Source organism: Ziziphus jujuba, chromosome 3, assembly GCF_031755915.1.
Source record: "Ziziphus jujuba cultivar Dongzao chromosome 3, ASM3175591v1".
NCBI classification, from domain to species: Eukaryota; Viridiplantae; Streptophyta; class Magnoliopsida; order Rosales; family Rhamnaceae; genus Ziziphus; species Ziziphus jujuba.
The window spans coordinates 7,972,928-7,991,466 of NC_083381.1; the positions used below are offsets into that span (position 1 = coordinate 7,972,928).

The window sequence follows — 18,539 nt, forward strand, 5'->3', positions numbered from 1 at the left end:
ATATTTCACATTTCAAAATGAAAATAAGGAAGAAATCAATAATTTTTAATTAACTAAGAATTCTATGAGTATTGAGATAATATTTATAAAATATAATGTAATTGTAATAATTGTTTTATCTTAATTAATAAATAATTTTATCAAATATATATATATATATATATTTTATATATTTTTATCAATAATAGTTTATTTATGGTCGTTACTACATACTATAAATTAAATTGATTAAGAAAAATACAATATCTATTCAATATTTTTGTAATTTTTATAATTAATTTGATAAGTGATTGATTAAATAAGTTAATGCTGAAGTTTCAACAAAAAATTTTATTTTTTAAAATAAATTTTTATTATTTTTTGTAAAATTTTATCAATATTCGATATTTGCATAGAAATTTTCATATTTGGAATTTTTGATATTTCTATTGATATTGAAATTTTGAATTTTGGGTTAAGAAGACAATATAAAAGGTTTTGTAGATATAAAGGACAAAGTTTTCTATTACTGTATTAAATAAAATTTCAAAAATTAAACTTTTATGCAAAAAAATAAATAAAATTTAATCAAATACTCTATTTTTAAATTTTAGTGCTACAAAAATTTAACAAAAAAGAATACATTTAAATGCAATATTTATAACATATACCATTATAGAACCTGGGTAAATTATTAGAAAGAAAACGTCATCCATGAGAGAATGAAAATAGTTTGTGATTTATCCTTTTTATTAAAAGAATATATTATAAAAGAATTAAAAAATTAAAAAAAATACTAGAATGAATTTTTTATAGTTATTTCAGCAAGAAAAATAGAGAAAATTAATTTTTATTATTATTCACCATATATTTAGATAATTACATTATTCATAATATGTTAAATTGAATTATTTTTATTTTTCACAAATAATAACAGTGTTAATTATATATCTACATACGGTTTTATTATATTATTATAGACATGATCAGGTTCTTTCTATGAAATAAAATTTTAATATTAAATATAATTATAAAATGATAGTTTCTCATTGAAGTAAACATTCTTTCATGAAATATGCTTACAAAGTGGATCAATTCACTCCATGTGAAACCGAACATCCCAAAATAATATTTAGTGTTAGGTTTTCATCTAATGGAGAGAACATAATCTTCTCTATAGCAAATCATTATATATATATATATATATATATCTATATATATATAAAATAAAATAAAAAACAAAAGATAGAAAAAATAAATAAATGAATAAAAGAGGAAAACTATAGTGCAACTTAAAATGTGTATTCAATATAGATTTTAAAATTTTTTATTAACTTTGTTAAGTAATTAATTTTTACAAATTTGATGGCCTTTTATTGACTTTTATAGAGTAATGCAAAATTATAAAAACTTTCATTGATGGTTTATAAAATTCATTTTTAAAAAAAATTGATAGATATTCATATATTTTCGTTGACTTTTAATTTAATTAAGAATTTCTAACAAAAAAAAATATATTTCTTGTGGAAATACAAATATTATTCTTAAAAGGGTATAATAAATTATAATTAACTTTAAAATGAAAAATTAGTTATAAAAAGCGGTAAAACTTTATGAAAGATACAAAAACTATATTACTTTTGTACATGTTAAGCATAAGTATAAATAAATAATAAGTGAAAATAGCTGAACCTTTTTTCAATACAAATCACAAATTCATTACATTTCAAAAAAAAATATATATATATATATATATGTAAATATATATAATATGAATTATTACTTTTTTTTGTTAAAAAAAAAAAACAATAGCAGTTTGTTTAAGACTCTACAATAAAGAAAAAAAAAAAGGACATTAAAAATGATCACAACTTATAAATTCAATCCTTTTTTTGTTTTTTCCAGATAAAGCCGATTAGAGTTTTAGAGGAATAAATAAAATAAAATAAAGAAAATTAATAAGTAAAAATGATATAATAGAGTGTTTAGGTAATGACAAAGTTAGTGTGAATTTAAAATTTTCTAAAAAAGTGAAAAAAAAATTTTGTTTGGATAATTTTTAAGAGAAGAAATTTATGGGTTCCTTTGAAAAAGAAATATCATAATATGAGAAACTAATGGGGTGTTTGGTAAAAGGGAAAGTATTGAAAGAAACTGATTCTTACGAATCAATTTTTTAGAATTCAGTTTCCTGAGAATGAGTTTTCTTGGGATTCTTTTTACAGTGTTTGGTTAATTATAAAGGAAAATAAGACTTACAAGAAATTAAATAAATTTATACATTAAAATTAAAGGATAAAATTGTATTTAAAAAAATACGTAATATCAATTTCTCAAAGAATTTTATAATGACACATCTTTAGTAGGATTCACTTTCCCTGTTAGTTTCCTAAATTACGAGATTTATTTTCTACCGGGACCCATAAATTTCTTCTTTTAAAAATTATCCAAGTAGGAGAAAATTTTACTTTCCTAGGGAATTTTAGATTTCCACTAACTTTATCACTATCCAAACACCACATAAGAGGGAAAGTGGATCTTACTAAAAAAGTGTCATTCTAAAATTCTCTGAGAAATTGATTTTATGTATTTTTTTAAATACAATTTTATCCTTTAATTTTAATATATAAATTTATTTAATTACTTGTAAATTCTATTTTCTTTTATAATTAACCAAACATGATAAAAAAATCCCAAAAAAACTCATTATCAGGAAACTAAATCCCAAGAAACTGAGAATCAGTTTCCTTCAATACTTTCTCTTTTACCAAACATCCCATAAGTATTAAATATTTCCTTATTTATACCAATATGAAAATTGAATTAAAAAAAAATATTTGTGCATTCTCAAGCCTCTATAAGTTTTTAAGTTAAGGAAAAAATAAAAAAATAGGACGCATTGTTACTAGTTTTGAAGACGTCTATAAAAAGTTTCAATAGTAGGTGGGAGAGAATTTATAAGATAAATATTTCTATTTTTGGATTAAAAATCTACAATACTTTAGATTTTAAAAAGTTAATAAAAATCATAAATATCTAGAATTTTATTAACTTTTAAAAATTTTTAATTGAATAAGCTATAACTTTTATAGATAATTAAAAAATCAGTCAAAATTCATATAGCATGTTTAGTTTGTAGAATAGAATAGTTATTCTATAAGAGCATCTCCAATGGTTATTTTTATTGGAATTTATGTGGCATTGATTTTGGAAAATGTTTATACTTATATGGCATTTTTTCTATTTAATAGATAATATTTTAGGTAATTTCTCTCCAATGGATTCTGTTTAAAATGTCGTTAAATGATAATATGTAATTTTTTATTTTAAAATTATATCTAATTAAAAAAATCAAAAACTCACACAGGAGTTTTTTTTCTTTTAACAAAAATCAATAAAAATAAATAAAATACTGACTCAGCATGTCTAACAGAACTTTCAGAAGTAGACAGTGTCCTTTACAGTTTCTATTTCTTTTGTTGCCACATCAGCTTGAAAGAACTAATGCACAAAACTATTGGAGAAGATTTCTTTAAAACATTATCTATTTATCTGATGTGACAAAAGATTTTTAAATAGACAGAAAACCATTGGAGATGCTCTAAGTTTCACATTTCATGCATTTAGTATATTCTTAAGTTTAGGAATAGTGATTTATCCATAAGAATAGATAAGTTCCATTTGAAGGGATAAATATTTTTTCAACAATTGCTATTCTTATATTTTAATATAAATAAATTTTAAAAATATCCTTACCATATTTTTGCTATTCATATATTTTAATATGGATAAATTTAAAAAAAAAATCCTTATTATATTTTAATAAATTAAATTTAAATGGATTATTATATACCAAAATACATAAATGAATATAAAATTAAAATTTTAATTAATTTTTACATAATTTCAAAATTTTTAGAGATAAAATATTAAAAAATACGTCAAACCTAATCCAAAACAACATTATTGCCAAACGCATATGAAATACACCACCTCAAACATGCATCCCATTAGAGTATTATCCATTATAAGATGCCTCAAAAAATTTGTAGCATTATGAGTGCGTTTTGGCTTACATGCCAAACGTCGGAATGTTCTAATTTAATACTAAGCAATTGTCTGTACCCTTCGCCAAAGAAACCCAAAATGCACATCCACACATGTTTTTTAATCGGAATTTAATCATCTATTGATATATATATATATATATTTGATAAAATAATTTTTTATCATGATTAGCAAATCACATTTGAGACTGAAAAACAAATATAGACAAATGAAATTAAATGAAAAAGAATATTGATCTAAATTTTTTCTAAAATATTTCCAAAAACATATATATATATATATATATAAAATTTATTTGTTAACAAATTAAATTTTTTCAATACTTCATCCAAAAAAGTCAAATCCTTTAATATGAATTTAATAATACATTTAATTTCCTTATAAAGGACTATCTTATTTATTTTATTTCTCAAACAATCTTAAAAAATTACAAATATTATTTAATATTATCATTAATTTATTTTAAAGAAAATAAAAATATTATATATACTATTACTCTACTTTTATAAGCATTTTGGAAAAATTGGTATAGACGTATATACATTAATTTTCTTATAAAGTAGTATCATCACGAAGAGAAGCATAAAAATATTTATTTCTTTTCAAAAAAAAAAAAATAAAAAAAATAAAAATTAAAAGACATCTTTTTTAAATTTATCATATTAAGCTGAAAAGTATATGCGCATATATATATATATATATGTATATATATATATATTGGATGGAATATAAATATATAATAATATATATTTTTCTAAAGTTTGTTATTTTTTAAAATAAAATTTAAATAAAATAAATGAAAAAATTATTTTTATGAGGAAACAAAATATATTAATAAACAAATTAAATAAGAGAGTTCATTTGATAACAAATAAATTATGAATATGAAATTTAATTATATTAATTTCAAAAAATAATATGAATGCTATATCATATTTAATGCAAGTACATAATATATTTTTATTAATTTAACATTGAATAATATTAAATTTTAAGAATAACATAAATATTTACTAAATTAGCATAATATAATTGAATAGACCTACAAATCTACAAAATATATCTATCCTGCTAATAATTTTTCAACTGCCAAATGTTAGAAAGTATTGATGTTCAAATAAAAAAAAAAAAAAGCATATAAAGTACAAAATCTAATAAAATTATGAAAAAATAGAATAAAAAACATTTTGGAGACTAAAATAATGATAAAAAAAACCCACATAATATTTTTTGATAAAATGTTTGCTATTTTTTTTTTTCCCTTACTGTTTTATTATTTTTAAGGAAATGAGAAAATGGAAAGTCAAAATTGAAGTTGAACATCCCCGTTTCATTCGCAGCAAGTATAGATAGAGAGGACATGGAAGTTGGAATCAACGTGGTCCAGAAGTAAAGAATTCTCTCTCTTTACTCTCTCTCTCTCTTCGTCTTCTTCTTCTTCTTCGCCCAAAGCTCAGTCTTCCATATGAACTCCACAAACCCGCTCACCCACTACCCACTCCATCGCTTCGCTGCCAGAACCATCCCACCACCACCATTACTACATGCGCCATTGAAGCTCCGCTTCCGCTGCGCCATGCCTCGACCCCCAAACCGCAGTCGAAGAAAACCCAGAAGACTCAGGTTAAATATCCCCTCCGAACACTCTTTTTCTTCTTCCTCTTCCCTTTCCACTTCCTCCGACGCTAAGCTCCAGACCGTCATCGACCTCGACCAGCTCTATTTCTCTTCCCAATCGCGGTTCCAACAGTTTCTGGCTGCTGGGGAAGACGCTTACGGGGACTTACAGACCCTCATCACCTTCGACGCCGATCGGAGATTGGTCGTTTCTTGCCGGTGGTCGACGCTGCGTTTTATAGGGATTATAGTGGTTTTTGGGTTCGTTGTCGTTTTGGGTTTCAAGGTTTTGGCTGGATTATTGAGGTTGGGGTCGAAAGGTGGACATGGGTCTGGAAGTTATAAACCAGTGGTTCGGAGAGATAGGAGTCTTGGAGGAAGAGAGGTTGTGGTTGGGACGACAGTGGAGAGGAGAGGAGGATTCAATGCAAGGAAGGGTTTTGGAGCTTTGAGCAATCCGCTATCGCCGGCAATGGAGGAGTGGGTGAGTGGTTCGAAGAGTGTTTCGAGTAATTGGGTCCGGGGAGAGAAGAAGTTGCCAAAATGGTGGCCGAGTTCGGTGCCACATTCGGGTTTTCCAGTGGATTTGCAGGAGTACCAGAGAGAGGCCAACAAATTGATTAGAGGTTGGTTTTGATAATTTTCTATTTGGATTATAGTATTGCCCTATAACTGAAACTCTTAGATATAGTCTTGTTGCTCTACCATGTCTTTTGGTGCATTGGAATTGTATTTGCTAGAGCAATTGCAAAACTGTAGCTACTCATACATTGTTGAAAAATGTTGTGACTGAAGATAAAAGGACTCTTTCATTGTGATCATATTTAGTGTGGAGTAATTGGTGGTAGCTTATAGGATTGTTGGTGAGTGAGGGGTCATGTGTCGTAGCTTGGTGCTGACAACTTTTTGGATTGGCTAAAGTCGTTTCTCTTCTTGCCCTAATTTGGCGCCTTTTTTCAGCATCTCATTTTAATTCGTGTAATGTCATGAAGAAAACTAATTAGTGATTAGAAGTCTATATTCGAAAACTAATGGACTCTGATGTTTATACCTAATGGTTATGATAGTTAATAAGTAGATATTTTGTTTCAGTGTGAGGAAACGCTGATATTTTGTGGGACAGAGACTGTAAAGAGCTGTCAATTTATAACTTGTGGCGGGTTAAAGAATAAGCATTCTATGATCCAATTTAAATGACATAAGACCTTTTGTTCCTTTTTAATTACATTTGTTAAGTTTCTAACGGAAGGTGCTTTAGTGGATTCCTTAGGGGAAGGGATCCTGAATTTTATTTTATCTTTTTTTTGTCCAGGAATCTATATTTGTTGGAATCTTTATAGAAGAGGTCAAGCTTGAGAAACCATATTTGACAGGGTTGTTTATTGATGGGAAAAGTTGGGTAACATTAAAGATATAATAAGTGTCTTAAAGACACGTTTCTGGTATTTTTTTCCAAAGAAGAAGGAGAAGGAAGACGATGGGATTGGTTATGAATGCATAATATCTATTAATGTTTCTTCCCAATAAGTTTTAAGTTTTCAGGAAAAAAGAAAAATAAGGAAAGTAGGTCTTATTTGTGCAAGCCACATGAATTCTCCCTGCCAGTGCATTACTAGCATGGTTCCTTCTTGCCTTTTAATTGCATAAACAGCTTACCTGAATTGCAAGTCTTGATCAGTTCCAGTCAACTAGAATATAAATGTGCACATTTAGTTATTTTCCAGCTCCAATGATAGCTTGAAGTTTCATTTAGTTTCCTTCCCATATATGTTTTAGCTTTCATGAACAAGGTATGTGTTCTAGCTGGAGTTGTTTATATATTTTTAGGATCTAAATCTGGTATGGCAACACAACTGAAGGTGATTGTTAATGCCATATAATATTTCCTATCCCATTAGAATACTGGCACTTTGTTTGAAGTGTCCAGGCATCAAAAAGCCTCCTTTCTATATGATGGGAAGGGTTGTTTATTTTTATTTTTTGACTCTTTTTTTCCATTGTTAGACACACACACTTTTCCATGTTTTCAACAGTAGGCATTTTGGCACACATAACTTTGACATGATGCGTGTGGCATTTCATGTCTAATGTGAGATATTATAATATGTAGAAAGTATTCCCATAAATTACATGATCGAATTTTGTTTTTAGGTTATAATTATTCAAATGTAAGAAACTATGAATTAGATTTTTTCGGTTATGTGATTATTATGTTAGTAGTATGGCTACAACACAGGCAAGCTTTGCCCTTCTTTTTTATGGGTGAATTATTTTGCCTTTTCCCATTCATATTTAAGTGAGTTGGGTGGGTGTATTTGTTACATTTTGCCCAACATGTATCAATCTTTGTCTATCATAACTGCAATTTGACACTTTTGTACAGATCTCATATTGGTCAACAAAAATCCTACTTGGTTAAAAACTGATTTCATTGCTTGATGTTTTTTTTTTTTTTTTTTTTTTTTTTGGGGGTGCAGGTAAAAGTTGCATATTTCTCTTACTTTTGTAAAGTTATAGATCTTCGGTTTGCAACTCATCTGCTTGATTTCCAGCAATCGTGGACAATAGAATGGGAGGAAAGGACATTGTGCAGGATGATATAATTCAAGTCAGTGCTTGTATGGTTAAAAATTTTATTATCTTGCTCTAAGCAATCTCTTTCTGTTTTGACACTGAATGCACATAAACAAGAGATAAGTAGGTGCATAGCCATTTGTATATATGGACGTATAACATATTTATGTATGGGGATTTGTGCATGCATTCATGTACATTTGTCTCTGTATCTGCGGATGTATTAGATGCATTGTCCTGTATGTGGAGGCATATTCCATGCATGTTTTGTACATGGAGAAAATAGGTTTGGTCTTGTTATTTTATGTTTTCTTTTTTTCCTTAAAAAAAATAAAATGTTGAAACTTTTGTCTCCATTTATATTTGAATTTTGTTACTCAATAACGGAAATACTTGTATTTTAGAGATCCGATCATCACCATGTTACCGTCTTATGCTGTTGTAGCTTTGGATTGCAATTTTGTTGCGCTAATTGATCCTTCCATGATGCATTGTGTTTGTTTTTGCTTCTATTGGTGAGCAGTTACGTCGAATATGCAGGGCTTCAGGAGTACGGGCCTCCTTTGGCACCACAAATACAAGGGATTCCTTCTATCGTACATCTGTTAACTTTGTTTTGAATGTTTGTGCCAGGTACTTGTTCTTGTCTGGCATTATTTTGTTCTTGTCTGGCATTATTTCAACTTTCAAAATTGTACTTAGTTGTTAATTCCTGTCTCCTGGTGCTGTAACTTGTTGAGGAATTGTGCAGGTCACCAAGTGACTCTTCTTCTATTCAGATTGATGGAGAAGATGTCCGGCAGTTTATTGCTGGGCTTGCTGAAAACATTGGGCTTGAGAATTTTCATGCTGCAAGAATTGTGTCTGCAGCTGTGGCTGCATCAACACGTTCACGTTTTTTGCAGGCCTGGGTAATCTTCTTCACTCATTCTTTTGATTGGTCTTGCTGTTTATATAACCAACAACAGTATAGTATAGGTACCTCTTAGTGGCATTGGTAAACAATTTGATAAAATTAAGTTAATCAACATTTCATAAATGTATATTTAAAATATATTTATTTTTATTGGAAGATTTCCCCCAGCCTTGTATGAGGTTTACAGGAAAATATACAATTGAATGTGAAATGGTACATTAACATATGAGTACACTAGGAAAACCAATGTCTCACTGCAACTCTAGAACATCTTTAAGATATGGGCCTATGGCTTTGCTAGAATATTTCTTTCTTTCATCTTCTATAATGCAGTTGTTCTAAACCCATAGTAAAACCTTATTAATTTCATGTTTTATTTGGGACTTGTATAATTGTAGGCTTTGGAAATGCAAGGAAAACATGCTGAAGCAAAGGAAGAACTGTCAAAGATATGCCTTGTTTTCCGGATATTCCCTCCCGAGGAGTCTGCTGTAAGTGCTATGGTCTATCCTTGCAAGTTTACGGAAGTTTCACGGTGTAACTTCATTAAAAATGAAAGGAAGTAGGCCTTTCTTTTCTCTTTCCATTTTATATGTGTTGGATATTAAAAGATGCATTATTTATTAAAAAAGTTAGGGTTTTCCAAATGTCAACCTGGCATTTTCTTTTAACTCTTTGAATTTTTGTTGGGATTTCTTTGACTATCAGGGTTTGCTGAGGGCCCCTTGTTGATTTTATTATCTTAAATTGATAGCTTTAGTGGCATCAATCGTTTTAATTTTAATGTCTGCAACCCACCATCAATTTTCCACCTATTCTCAACCCCAGATTGGTGTCATAGCCTTGGAAAGCAACCCAAGTATTGAAGTTACCCTGCAAAACGTCAATTCAATTCAATTCAAGATCCTCTTCATCTTTTTATCCTCTTTGGGCCCTATTTCCCACATACTTTTTGTTTACTCAGAAGGTACATTGCAAGCTTTATATTTTTATTACCCCATATAAGCCCTTTAAAGAACATGATCATTTTTGTTCTTATGGCATTATAACCAAGTGCTAAGCTCCTAAAGTTATATTTCATTAAATCTAAACCTTTTGGGCTACCCTGCTTGATTGTGGCCTGCCTTATTTGCTTTATATTAAGCTTTGAAATGTTAGAACTTAGAAATCAAATCTGTTGCGAAGTTCTCGTCCACCTTGGATATATCACTAAGTTTGTAAGCTAACAAAGTAACAATACATAGATTTGCTATGGGTGTTGATATACGGTTTTCATCACATTTGGATTTTCAGGCCAATGCATTGTCTATCTTGCAGGCTAAATATGCATGACTGTGAGCATATAAATTCAGTAAAATAATAAATGCTTGTTTCAAAGTTTATGGTGTTGTTTTAAAGCTTGGCATCCAAAACTCTTGCTTGTATAGGATTATGCAGATCTCTATCTCTTAGTGTTAGGTTTGAACCTAGGATCTAGTCTTAAAATAATCCAGTCCTACATATCAAAATTGGCCATGTGGGTGCGTTTATACATGGTTTCTATACCATTTAATGGATGTCGTCAATCAAATATTTGGACTATGGTTCATTCTATCGAATACTTACTGTGCTCTCATGGGTTCTTTTTGTTTTCTATTTGTTTTGTCTTCTCTTGTTTTTGCCTTTTGTTTGTATATATATATATATATATATATTTTATTTTTGATCACTAGGACTGTGTGTCATTTATCACTTTTTTTTTTTTGGTTGCTGATAAGAGACCGACAATTTTCAGATATCTTCTGTGAAATTAATTGCTTCAACTGTTTTGTTTTGTTCTGTTCTGTTTATTTATTTTTATTTTGGGGTCTGTCTGTTGGTTCTGCTTTCAATCTTGATGGATGTGATTCCGCAGCCTGAGATAGAGATGGTAGCTAGAAGCTTGGAGAAACACTTGAAAGTAGAACAAAGGGAATTTTTATTAAATATGCTTGTTGGGATTTGTGGAGAAGATGGTCAGAGAAGTGTAGCAGAAGCGTTGGGTTTGGTGAGTCTCTGTTTCGTAAATCTACATTGTTGTTTCTGATGTTATATTAGGTTATGCGATGCTGTATCATGGAGAATGTTCTGACAGACACAACATACATACATAATATCGCCCTGCCAAGAAAACAAGAACCATATTTAGCTGAAAATTCTTTGTCAATAATGAATGTAACAATTAAAAAAAAAAAAAAAAAAAAAAAGGGTCAGGATGGAAATTTGCTTAACCTTCAAATATTTCCAGGTAATGAAAAATGAAAAATATAAGAGAAGTTAGGAGTTTTCTTTCTCTCTTTTTTTTTTTTTTTTTTTTTTTTTGGCATGCGTAGTATTTATTCTCACTTACCAATAAACTGCTTTGATAAAATATGAAGAACATTGTCATTTTGCTAAAAATTCCTTGCATAATTTGATTATGTCCCGTCTCATTGTAATTTGCTTTTGCATTTCTGTGCAGATGCAATCTCCAACTGGTGTTCTTGATCAGCAGTAGAACAAGTACATAAAGAAAGCTCAATTTATTTTTCGTTCTTGTGAAATGGAATCTTAGCAACTTAGTAGGTTATGTAGTTTTAAACAAATTTTCAGTTTCTCAATTTTTTTTTTCTTTTTCTTTTTTCTTTCTTTTAGAGGGAAGGGAGGCCCTAATGTTCATTTTGTATTGTTAATTTTACATATTTTCATCATCTATAGTTTTTGTTTAATAAAATAATACATATAAGTCAGCTGCGAAAAATCTTGCAGCAGTACATCTGCAGATGATTTATGAATGAAATTGCCACTTTTTTGTTTGTTTGTTTGTGTGTGTGTGTGTGTGTGTTGCCGCTCAAGGAATTCAGCCTCAAATTTTATTTTATTTGTTTTTATACAAGTGAAAATTGAAAAATGCCTGTGTATAGAGGTCGTCTTTAAGCTGGGTTGTCTTTTTGTTTATTGCTGGGTTAACTTCACTACTGACATTCTAGTTTGCCCCCAATTTTAATTTAACTAGGCCTTCCATTTCTAATGTTTTCAATCGAATGTTTCTATTTTGATTTTGTTCCCAATTTAAGGTCTACATTTATTTTTAGTTATTGTTACGATATAGGTTAAAATAAAAAAAATAAAAAAATTTAACTAAAAAAGTATACTATATTTGTTAAAGTGGTATGTTTATGTCGAAATAAAACTAAGATTGATTTCAAAATTAAAAATGGACCACATTAAAGCTACAATTAAAATTGAAGCACTTATTTAAATAAATTGAAAATTTAGAACTAAAATTGAAATTAATGGCAATTAGAGGATCCAAAAGTAATCAATCATTTTTTGTTTTTATCTTGTGTTGGAATTCAAATTCTATGAACCTTTGTTAGAGAAAAATAATGATTTTATTGCTGGCACAATTGCCATTCTTTTTATTAATATAAAATTGAATTTTTATGCCTCAAAGTCTTCGACACGTCGTTAATCTTGCTTTTAAATTCTTCTCAAGCTAATTAATTCAGTTCTACAATCTTCTCAAGCTCGTTGAAAGCTCCTAAAGCCTATTTTTGAAATACCTCACATCCTTCATAATGGTATAATCAAAGGAAGCCTAACCGTAAAGAGCATAAATTGTAATAACGCCAAGAAATATAAGATTGACACTAATAACAAAAGAGTTGTATTATTTATTATCATCGATGATGATTACCAATTTATATAATAAATTTAATTAAAATATTTAATTTTATTATTTTTTATATTAAAATTTTAAAAATAAATTTTAATAATAACTATTTAAATTATTATTAAATATATAAATTTTTCTAGTGATAAATATCATTTTTCATAATAAAATTGTGTTTAATAAATTTTGTTCATCTTTCTTTAGAAAGTTCTAGTCTCTATTGAAACATGCTATTTATGAAAATTGCTTAAAATGAAACAACCCCAAGCATTGCAAAACTAACCACAACAAATTTGCTAATTTACTAACATCATAATATTAGACCAATACAATATATATATCATGTATTTATATTTTTTAATAATATAAATAGATAAAAAAATTCACATTATATTTTCTATTTAATTTTTTTAACTTGTCCAAAAATTTATATCATATTTACTGATTATATGACTAAAATTTTCTACAATATTCTTACCAATACTTGACATAATATAAATATCTTCAACATGGTTTCAATTGAGAAAAAAAATGCAAGTGCCGAACAAACATATAATAAAAAATACTATTAAAAAATGAAAAACAAAAAAGAAAGTTTAAAAAAATAAGCAAATTTATTTATTTATTTATTTTTGGGTTTTTGTTTTTAATCATGAGCCAGTTTAGGCTTGCGCATTAAGCAATCGAACTGTCTATATTCCAATTGGTTAAATTACATCATCACCGCGTAACTGAATTCTTTCCTTATAAACGTCGTCGCTGAAGCACCCTGAAAATACCGATAACTCTTTGCCGTGTCCGTCACGCGCCTTCTCTCTCTCCCTCTCTCTCTCAAGGTTCTCCATCTTTTCAACTTCAACTCTCCATTTCCATTCTGTTTGGTTGCTGAGAAACACAGGGAAAGCTTGCAGAAAAAAAATCTAACAAGAAATTTCTCGTTTTCTTCGCGACCGGTTTGGGCCTTGGATCTCTCTTCTGGTGCCTTAATCGTACTGTTCGATTCGGATTTTCGTCTTCGATTTTCGGATCCACATCTTCTACGGTCTTAATTTTCGGAATTGAACTTCGAATTTTAATTTCCTTTAAGGTTTTTTTTTTTTTCCTGGTAGTCTCTCTCCGTCTTTTAACTTTTCGTTGGATTTGATTTTTGCTCTTGCTGTTTTCCAGTGAATCGTCGGCAAAATGGTTTCGTTCGAAATGAATGATCGGAAAAGTGAGTCTATATTTAATTTGTTGATTTTATTCAAACTTTGTTTTTGAGATTTATCTTCCTTTTCTTTTGAATTTGGTTGTTGAATAACTTGCATACCTGTACAACAAAATCTTCAATTGCTTAAAATTGGATATGTTCGTATGATTTTGGATGTGCTCTAATTGGTATCTTTTAAGCATAATTTTGTACATATTTGCTGCCATTTTTGTTTTTGAACACTAAAAATCATATGCACTCACGGGAGGGAGTTGAAAGTCTTTATGTAAGTAGTAGTTTCAATTACTATTAGGTGCCTCCACGATGCCTCCACGAATCAAGTGAATTTAGTCAGTACTCCAAACTGATGATTCAAACTTATAGGATAAGATAATTTGGAATGCTATTCAAACAGATTGCTTTGAAGCTAATGTTGCTTAACTTGGAATTTGGTCGCCAAGTCAATCTGACATTGTGATTCAGATCTTTCGAAGTAAAAGTATTTTGGGAGTTTATGTTTAGGAATTGTGATCATGTACTTTTATATTATGGTTCGTAATGTTGAGTCAAAAAGCATTCTAAGTCGTTTTGCTTTTCAACTTAATATAGAAAATGAATAAATCCTTCGTCCTTGTGTAAATCGTTTAATTGTGCTAGAATGATTTCCAATTTTGGTCACTTGTTCAACCTTTAACTCCTGATACTGTGAAATGGAACAGAGATTGGACTAGGATTGACAGGATTTGGCATTTTCTTCTCATTCCTGGGAATTATCTTCTTCTTTGATAAGGGATTACTTGCCATGGGAAATGTAAGTTCATTTAAATTTATTTTTTACATTCGCAAGTTTTTTTTGCTTATTGTTGATATTATACATGGTTCCTGTTTTAATGCTGCTTTATCTCTTGTGGTACTTAATCAGATCCTCTTCTTGTCAGGGGTGACACTTACCATTGGACTAAAGTCCACTATGCAATTCTTTATGAAACCTCAAAATTTCAAGGTCTAAAATTTTTACTCTCTATCTCTCTACTACCTCTCTCTCTCTCTCTCTATATATATATATCAATCAATCAATCATGCTTTTGTACGGTTAATCTTCCTAATTTCTCAATAACTCTGCATTGTTTTTTTTTTCTTATTTTACAGGGGACGATTTCATTCGGCATTGGCTTCTTTTTAGTTGTTATAGGATGGCCAATTTTTGGCATGATCTTGGAGACATATGGGTTCATCGTGCTTTTCAGGTCTAGTAGATCTTTAATTTTTTTTTTTTTTTTTACTAGTTAATTCTACTTTTTGATGTTGCTGATGGAGTTTATTTTTTCAGTGGCTTCTGGCCAACACTGGCAGTTTTTCTTCAGAAGATACCTATTCTTGGTTGGTTTATCCAACAGCCATATGTTAGATCGGTATGCTTACATTAGAGTAGATCTCTCTCTCTCTCTCTCTCTCTCTCTCTCTCTCTCTCTCTCTCTGTGGTGAATGGTTCTTTCTTTGTCAGTGCATGTGTTTGCAAAATATTGAGATTAATGCTAATTTGGAGGTGTTTTAAGTTATCAGCTGTTACTGCCTTATTCATCACTAATTTTATTGCAGTATGCATTGAGAATTTGTTGACAATAGACTATTATGCTTGTCGGCCAGAAGAAATCTAGTGAACTATATCTTGTCGAATGTTTGTTGCTTGGGAGTATTTTTAAATGAATTATGTGGGAAACTACTGGAATCATAATATATTAAGGGGTTATAGAATGAAAGTCGTATAGCGATAGTAGTTGATCAATATGTGAAGTAAATAATATAAATATAACACTATATTAGGTAAATGCTGGAATCCTGGAAGATCTGCTTTTGTATAAAAAGGAGTTGCAAATCGAGGCATTGCATGATGTTCATTGATGGCTGTCTCAAGGTGGCTAGGTACAACCCATGCTGTGGTCTTTGAAAATCATTTTCTGAAAAAAAAAAAAAAGAAAAAAAAAATCATTATTGGTGGCGTAATGCCTAATAAGAAGTGGAAAACATAATGCCCCTTTAGTTGCGAAAAACTACAACTATTAACTTTGAATAGACATAGGGCATGGGCATGTGATAGTTTTTTCACCTATTGTCAGCCACTTTGTTGCATTAAGAATTAAAGATTAAGTGGAGCATATTCAGGTTCCTACTTATCATCATTGGGAACAAACTGTGAGAATACCGTATGGGGACACCTTGATGAGCTTAGAATTATACATGCCACTTTGATGCCTCAAGGAACCTCTAAGCAGGCATTTAGTATAAATAACCTGCTGTCCTCTTAATACTATGATTCAGTTTCAGATATTTATAGAACGTTTCAAGGTGATTTTTTTGGGTATAAATCCATTTTGCATGAGGATTTTCTCTTCTAAGTAATTCCTTTCTTCTTCAACTATATCAGATATTTCATTCATTTCTAAATTTAGTAGGGATATTAGTCTTGATTAATGGATTTATTGGGAATAAGGATGGATCTTGCATTAACTCTTTGGACCTAAGTTGTCTAAAGTGGTTTTGGTGAGGTAAATCTCAGTGTGATGCTGACAACAGATGATAGAGAAAAATGAATACGACCATTCGCCTATAAGCAAAAATTATAATAGAGCCCAAGCACATCATTCTTTTAGTTAAAACTTGGCTCACTCCTGTCATTTGCATTCTTTTCCATACCATGGTAAGTGCATTCATTTCTGCATGAGTTTTGTGATCTGCTTAGATAGAGGTAGACAAGAAGACCTCCACCTTTTGTGCAATTGCTTGAAATTATGGAATCGGTTGGGATTGGTAAGTAACAAATATTGATATTTGAGTTGACCTAGTTTAGGTAGAAGAGAGTTTGTTATATATGGATGGTGGATTCTGAATTAGCTTTTTCAGGGGAAAGATCAGTATAGTTCAGCCTGATTACAAATGGTGGAAAAATATGCTTTCCAGCTTATTTGTATGGGCAATTTGCCTTACATATCTCCAATACCAGCTCACTTGGTAAGGGTAAATAGATATTTCCATTAGACTGGAGGCCATCAAATTTGTAATGATCAATTAGTTAAGTCCAAACATATGCATTATCTTTAAACCTTGGGAGTATAAATGAAAATTTTCCATTAGGAGAATTTCTCTCTCCACCTTTAGGGAGAGGTAGCCAAGAAAAGCTCCAATATCTCTGCAATTGCTTATGGTTTATCTGATTTTCCTGGGATAGCAAAGGGAACAGTTATTGATGTTAAGTTCATCTAGTTCTTTTGTAGAACAGAGTATTAAGCGGCAGTACTAAATCAGTTCCATGTTGTAGAAGGAATTTTTTATGTTTTATTCTATTTCATTTTATTTTTAAGCTCCTTAGTGCTGTGGTATAAAGATTTTTGGTTCTGCATATGTTTTCTATAAATTTCTTAAGTAATTCACAGTTTCATAGGAAAATTAACTTCCGTTCTTTCTTACACGTGCTGATAGCTGAAATATAATAGTATGTTTTCTGAAAGGTGTGGTGAAGATTACAGAAGATAATAGTGTTATCATTATATATTAAGTGATAGTTATTTTTATTCAAGTAGTGTCAACTATGTCAAGGGCATGATTGGAGATTAACAGTACTCTAAGCTCTAGCAGAGAAAAGGGAATGATGTTAAAAGATAAGTAACCTGAAGAACATTTGTTTGATGCAACAAGTTCAATAGGGATTTTTATGCATGCTTAGTCAATAATGCCATGTTTCCTCAATGGTGGAATCTAGGCATGTGGACTAACGGTGACTACCACAATAGTTTTCTTTATATGCGATGTCTTTTTGTAAATGTGAGGTCAACTTCTGAATTCCTTTCTTACAGTCTTCTTTGTGACTCTGCAGTTCTTTGATCGTTACCGAGGTAGACGTGTGCCTGTGTGATCGGTGGAACTTCAAACGCATCAAACAATTTGTAGATTGCTCCACGTGTAAAATACTGTCAAATGGAGAAATAGTACCTTGCTAATTCAGTTCACTGTAGAAACTGATTTCTCATCCTCAGGGTGAGCTTTTATCTTTTGTGACAAAAAGAAGAGGGAAAAAAAAAAAAAAAAAAGGAGAGAGATAGAAATAGAAAAAGAAAAAGATATGAGCTTTTTGTAGTATGCTGCTGTTTGTTGATTTTTTTTCATAGCCAGGCTTTGCTGAATGGAAAATTGTTTTTTGAAGCAGACGTGGATAGTTTTCTGAAAATACAGAATAGATTCGACCGACTTAAAAGTAGCATTTTATGGTTCTTCCCGATAATAGTTTTTTTTAGAAAAGGTGAAAAGCTTCATTTCCTTTTTTATTTTATTTTGTGGCTGTTATATCGGTGAGATGGAGTAGTAAATCATTCCATTCATGGACGAATACTTAAAGCGTTTATTTTGTATGATTTGCATGTTTTATTTTGATGTTGAGAAGAGCTAAAGTTTGTCTTCTGTATATAGCATGCAATTATTATGAGTTACGCAGGATGATGTGGCACATCGTCATATGTAATACCTTCGCG

General features: G+C 29.8%; 2 protein-coding genes across 3 annotated transcripts; both read left to right on the top strand.

The window, feature by feature from the left end:
* The first annotated feature begins 5,359 nt into the window (after window positions 1–5,359).
* On the top strand, window positions 5,360–11,967 carry LOC107422081 (uncharacterized). Its single transcript, XM_048478106.2, has 7 exons — window positions 5,360–6,290; window positions 8,217–8,272; window positions 8,762–8,871; window positions 8,990–9,149; window positions 9,553–9,645; window positions 11,049–11,180; window positions 11,634–11,967. Exons 1-7 carry the CDS (start codon window positions 5,513–5,515, stop codon window positions 11,667–11,669), a joined length of 1,365 nt encoding a protein of 454 aa, XP_048334063.1. The 5' UTR covers window positions 5,360–5,512; the 3' UTR covers window positions 11,670–11,967.
* Window positions 11,968–13,489: 1,522 nt separating this feature from the next.
* On the top strand, window positions 13,490–18,265 carry LOC125423607 (vesicle transport protein GOT1). 2 transcript variants are annotated; one of them, XM_060815908.1, is made up of 7 exons: window positions 13,490–13,869; window positions 13,995–14,040; window positions 14,736–14,827; window positions 14,939–15,019; window positions 15,166–15,263; window positions 15,347–15,428; window positions 17,888–18,265. In XM_060815908.1, exons 2-7 carry the CDS (start codon window positions 14,010–14,012, stop codon window positions 17,924–17,926), a joined length of 423 nt encoding a protein of 140 aa, XP_060671891.1. In that variant the 5' UTR covers window positions 13,490–13,869; window positions 13,995–14,009; the 3' UTR covers window positions 17,927–18,265. The 2 variants fall into 2 exon arrangements, with proteins under 2 accessions (XP_060671891.1, XP_048334180.1); XM_048478223.2 differs by having other exon boundaries at window positions 13,491–13,914.
* The last annotated feature ends 274 nt before the right edge of the window (window positions 18,266–18,539 follow it).

Excerpts from the sequence above, each read along its gene's own strand:
- LOC107422081 (XM_048478106.2), top strand. The coding sequence starts at position 5,513 with ATGAACTCCACAAACCCGCTCACCCACTACCCACTCCATCGCTTCGCT. Across the intron at positions 6,291-8,216 it reads GGCCAACAAATTGATTAGAG|CAATCGTGGACAATAGAATG; the intron begins GTTGGTTTTGAT and ends CTTGATTTCCAG. Across the intron at positions 8,273-8,761 it reads TGCAGGATGATATAATTCAA|TTACGTCGAATATGCAGGGC; the intron begins GTCAGTGCTTGT and ends ATTGGTGAGCAG.
- LOC125423607 (XM_060815908.1), top strand. The coding sequence starts at position 14,010 with ATGGTTTCGTTCGAAATGAATGATCGGAAAA. Across the intron at positions 14,041-14,735 it reads CGAAATGAATGATCGGAAAA|AGATTGGACTAGGATTGACA; the intron begins GTGAGTCTATAT and ends GAAATGGAACAG. Across the intron at positions 15,429-17,887 it reads AACAGCCATATGTTAGATCG|TTCTTTGATCGTTACCGAGG; the intron begins GTATGCTTACAT and ends GTGACTCTGCAG.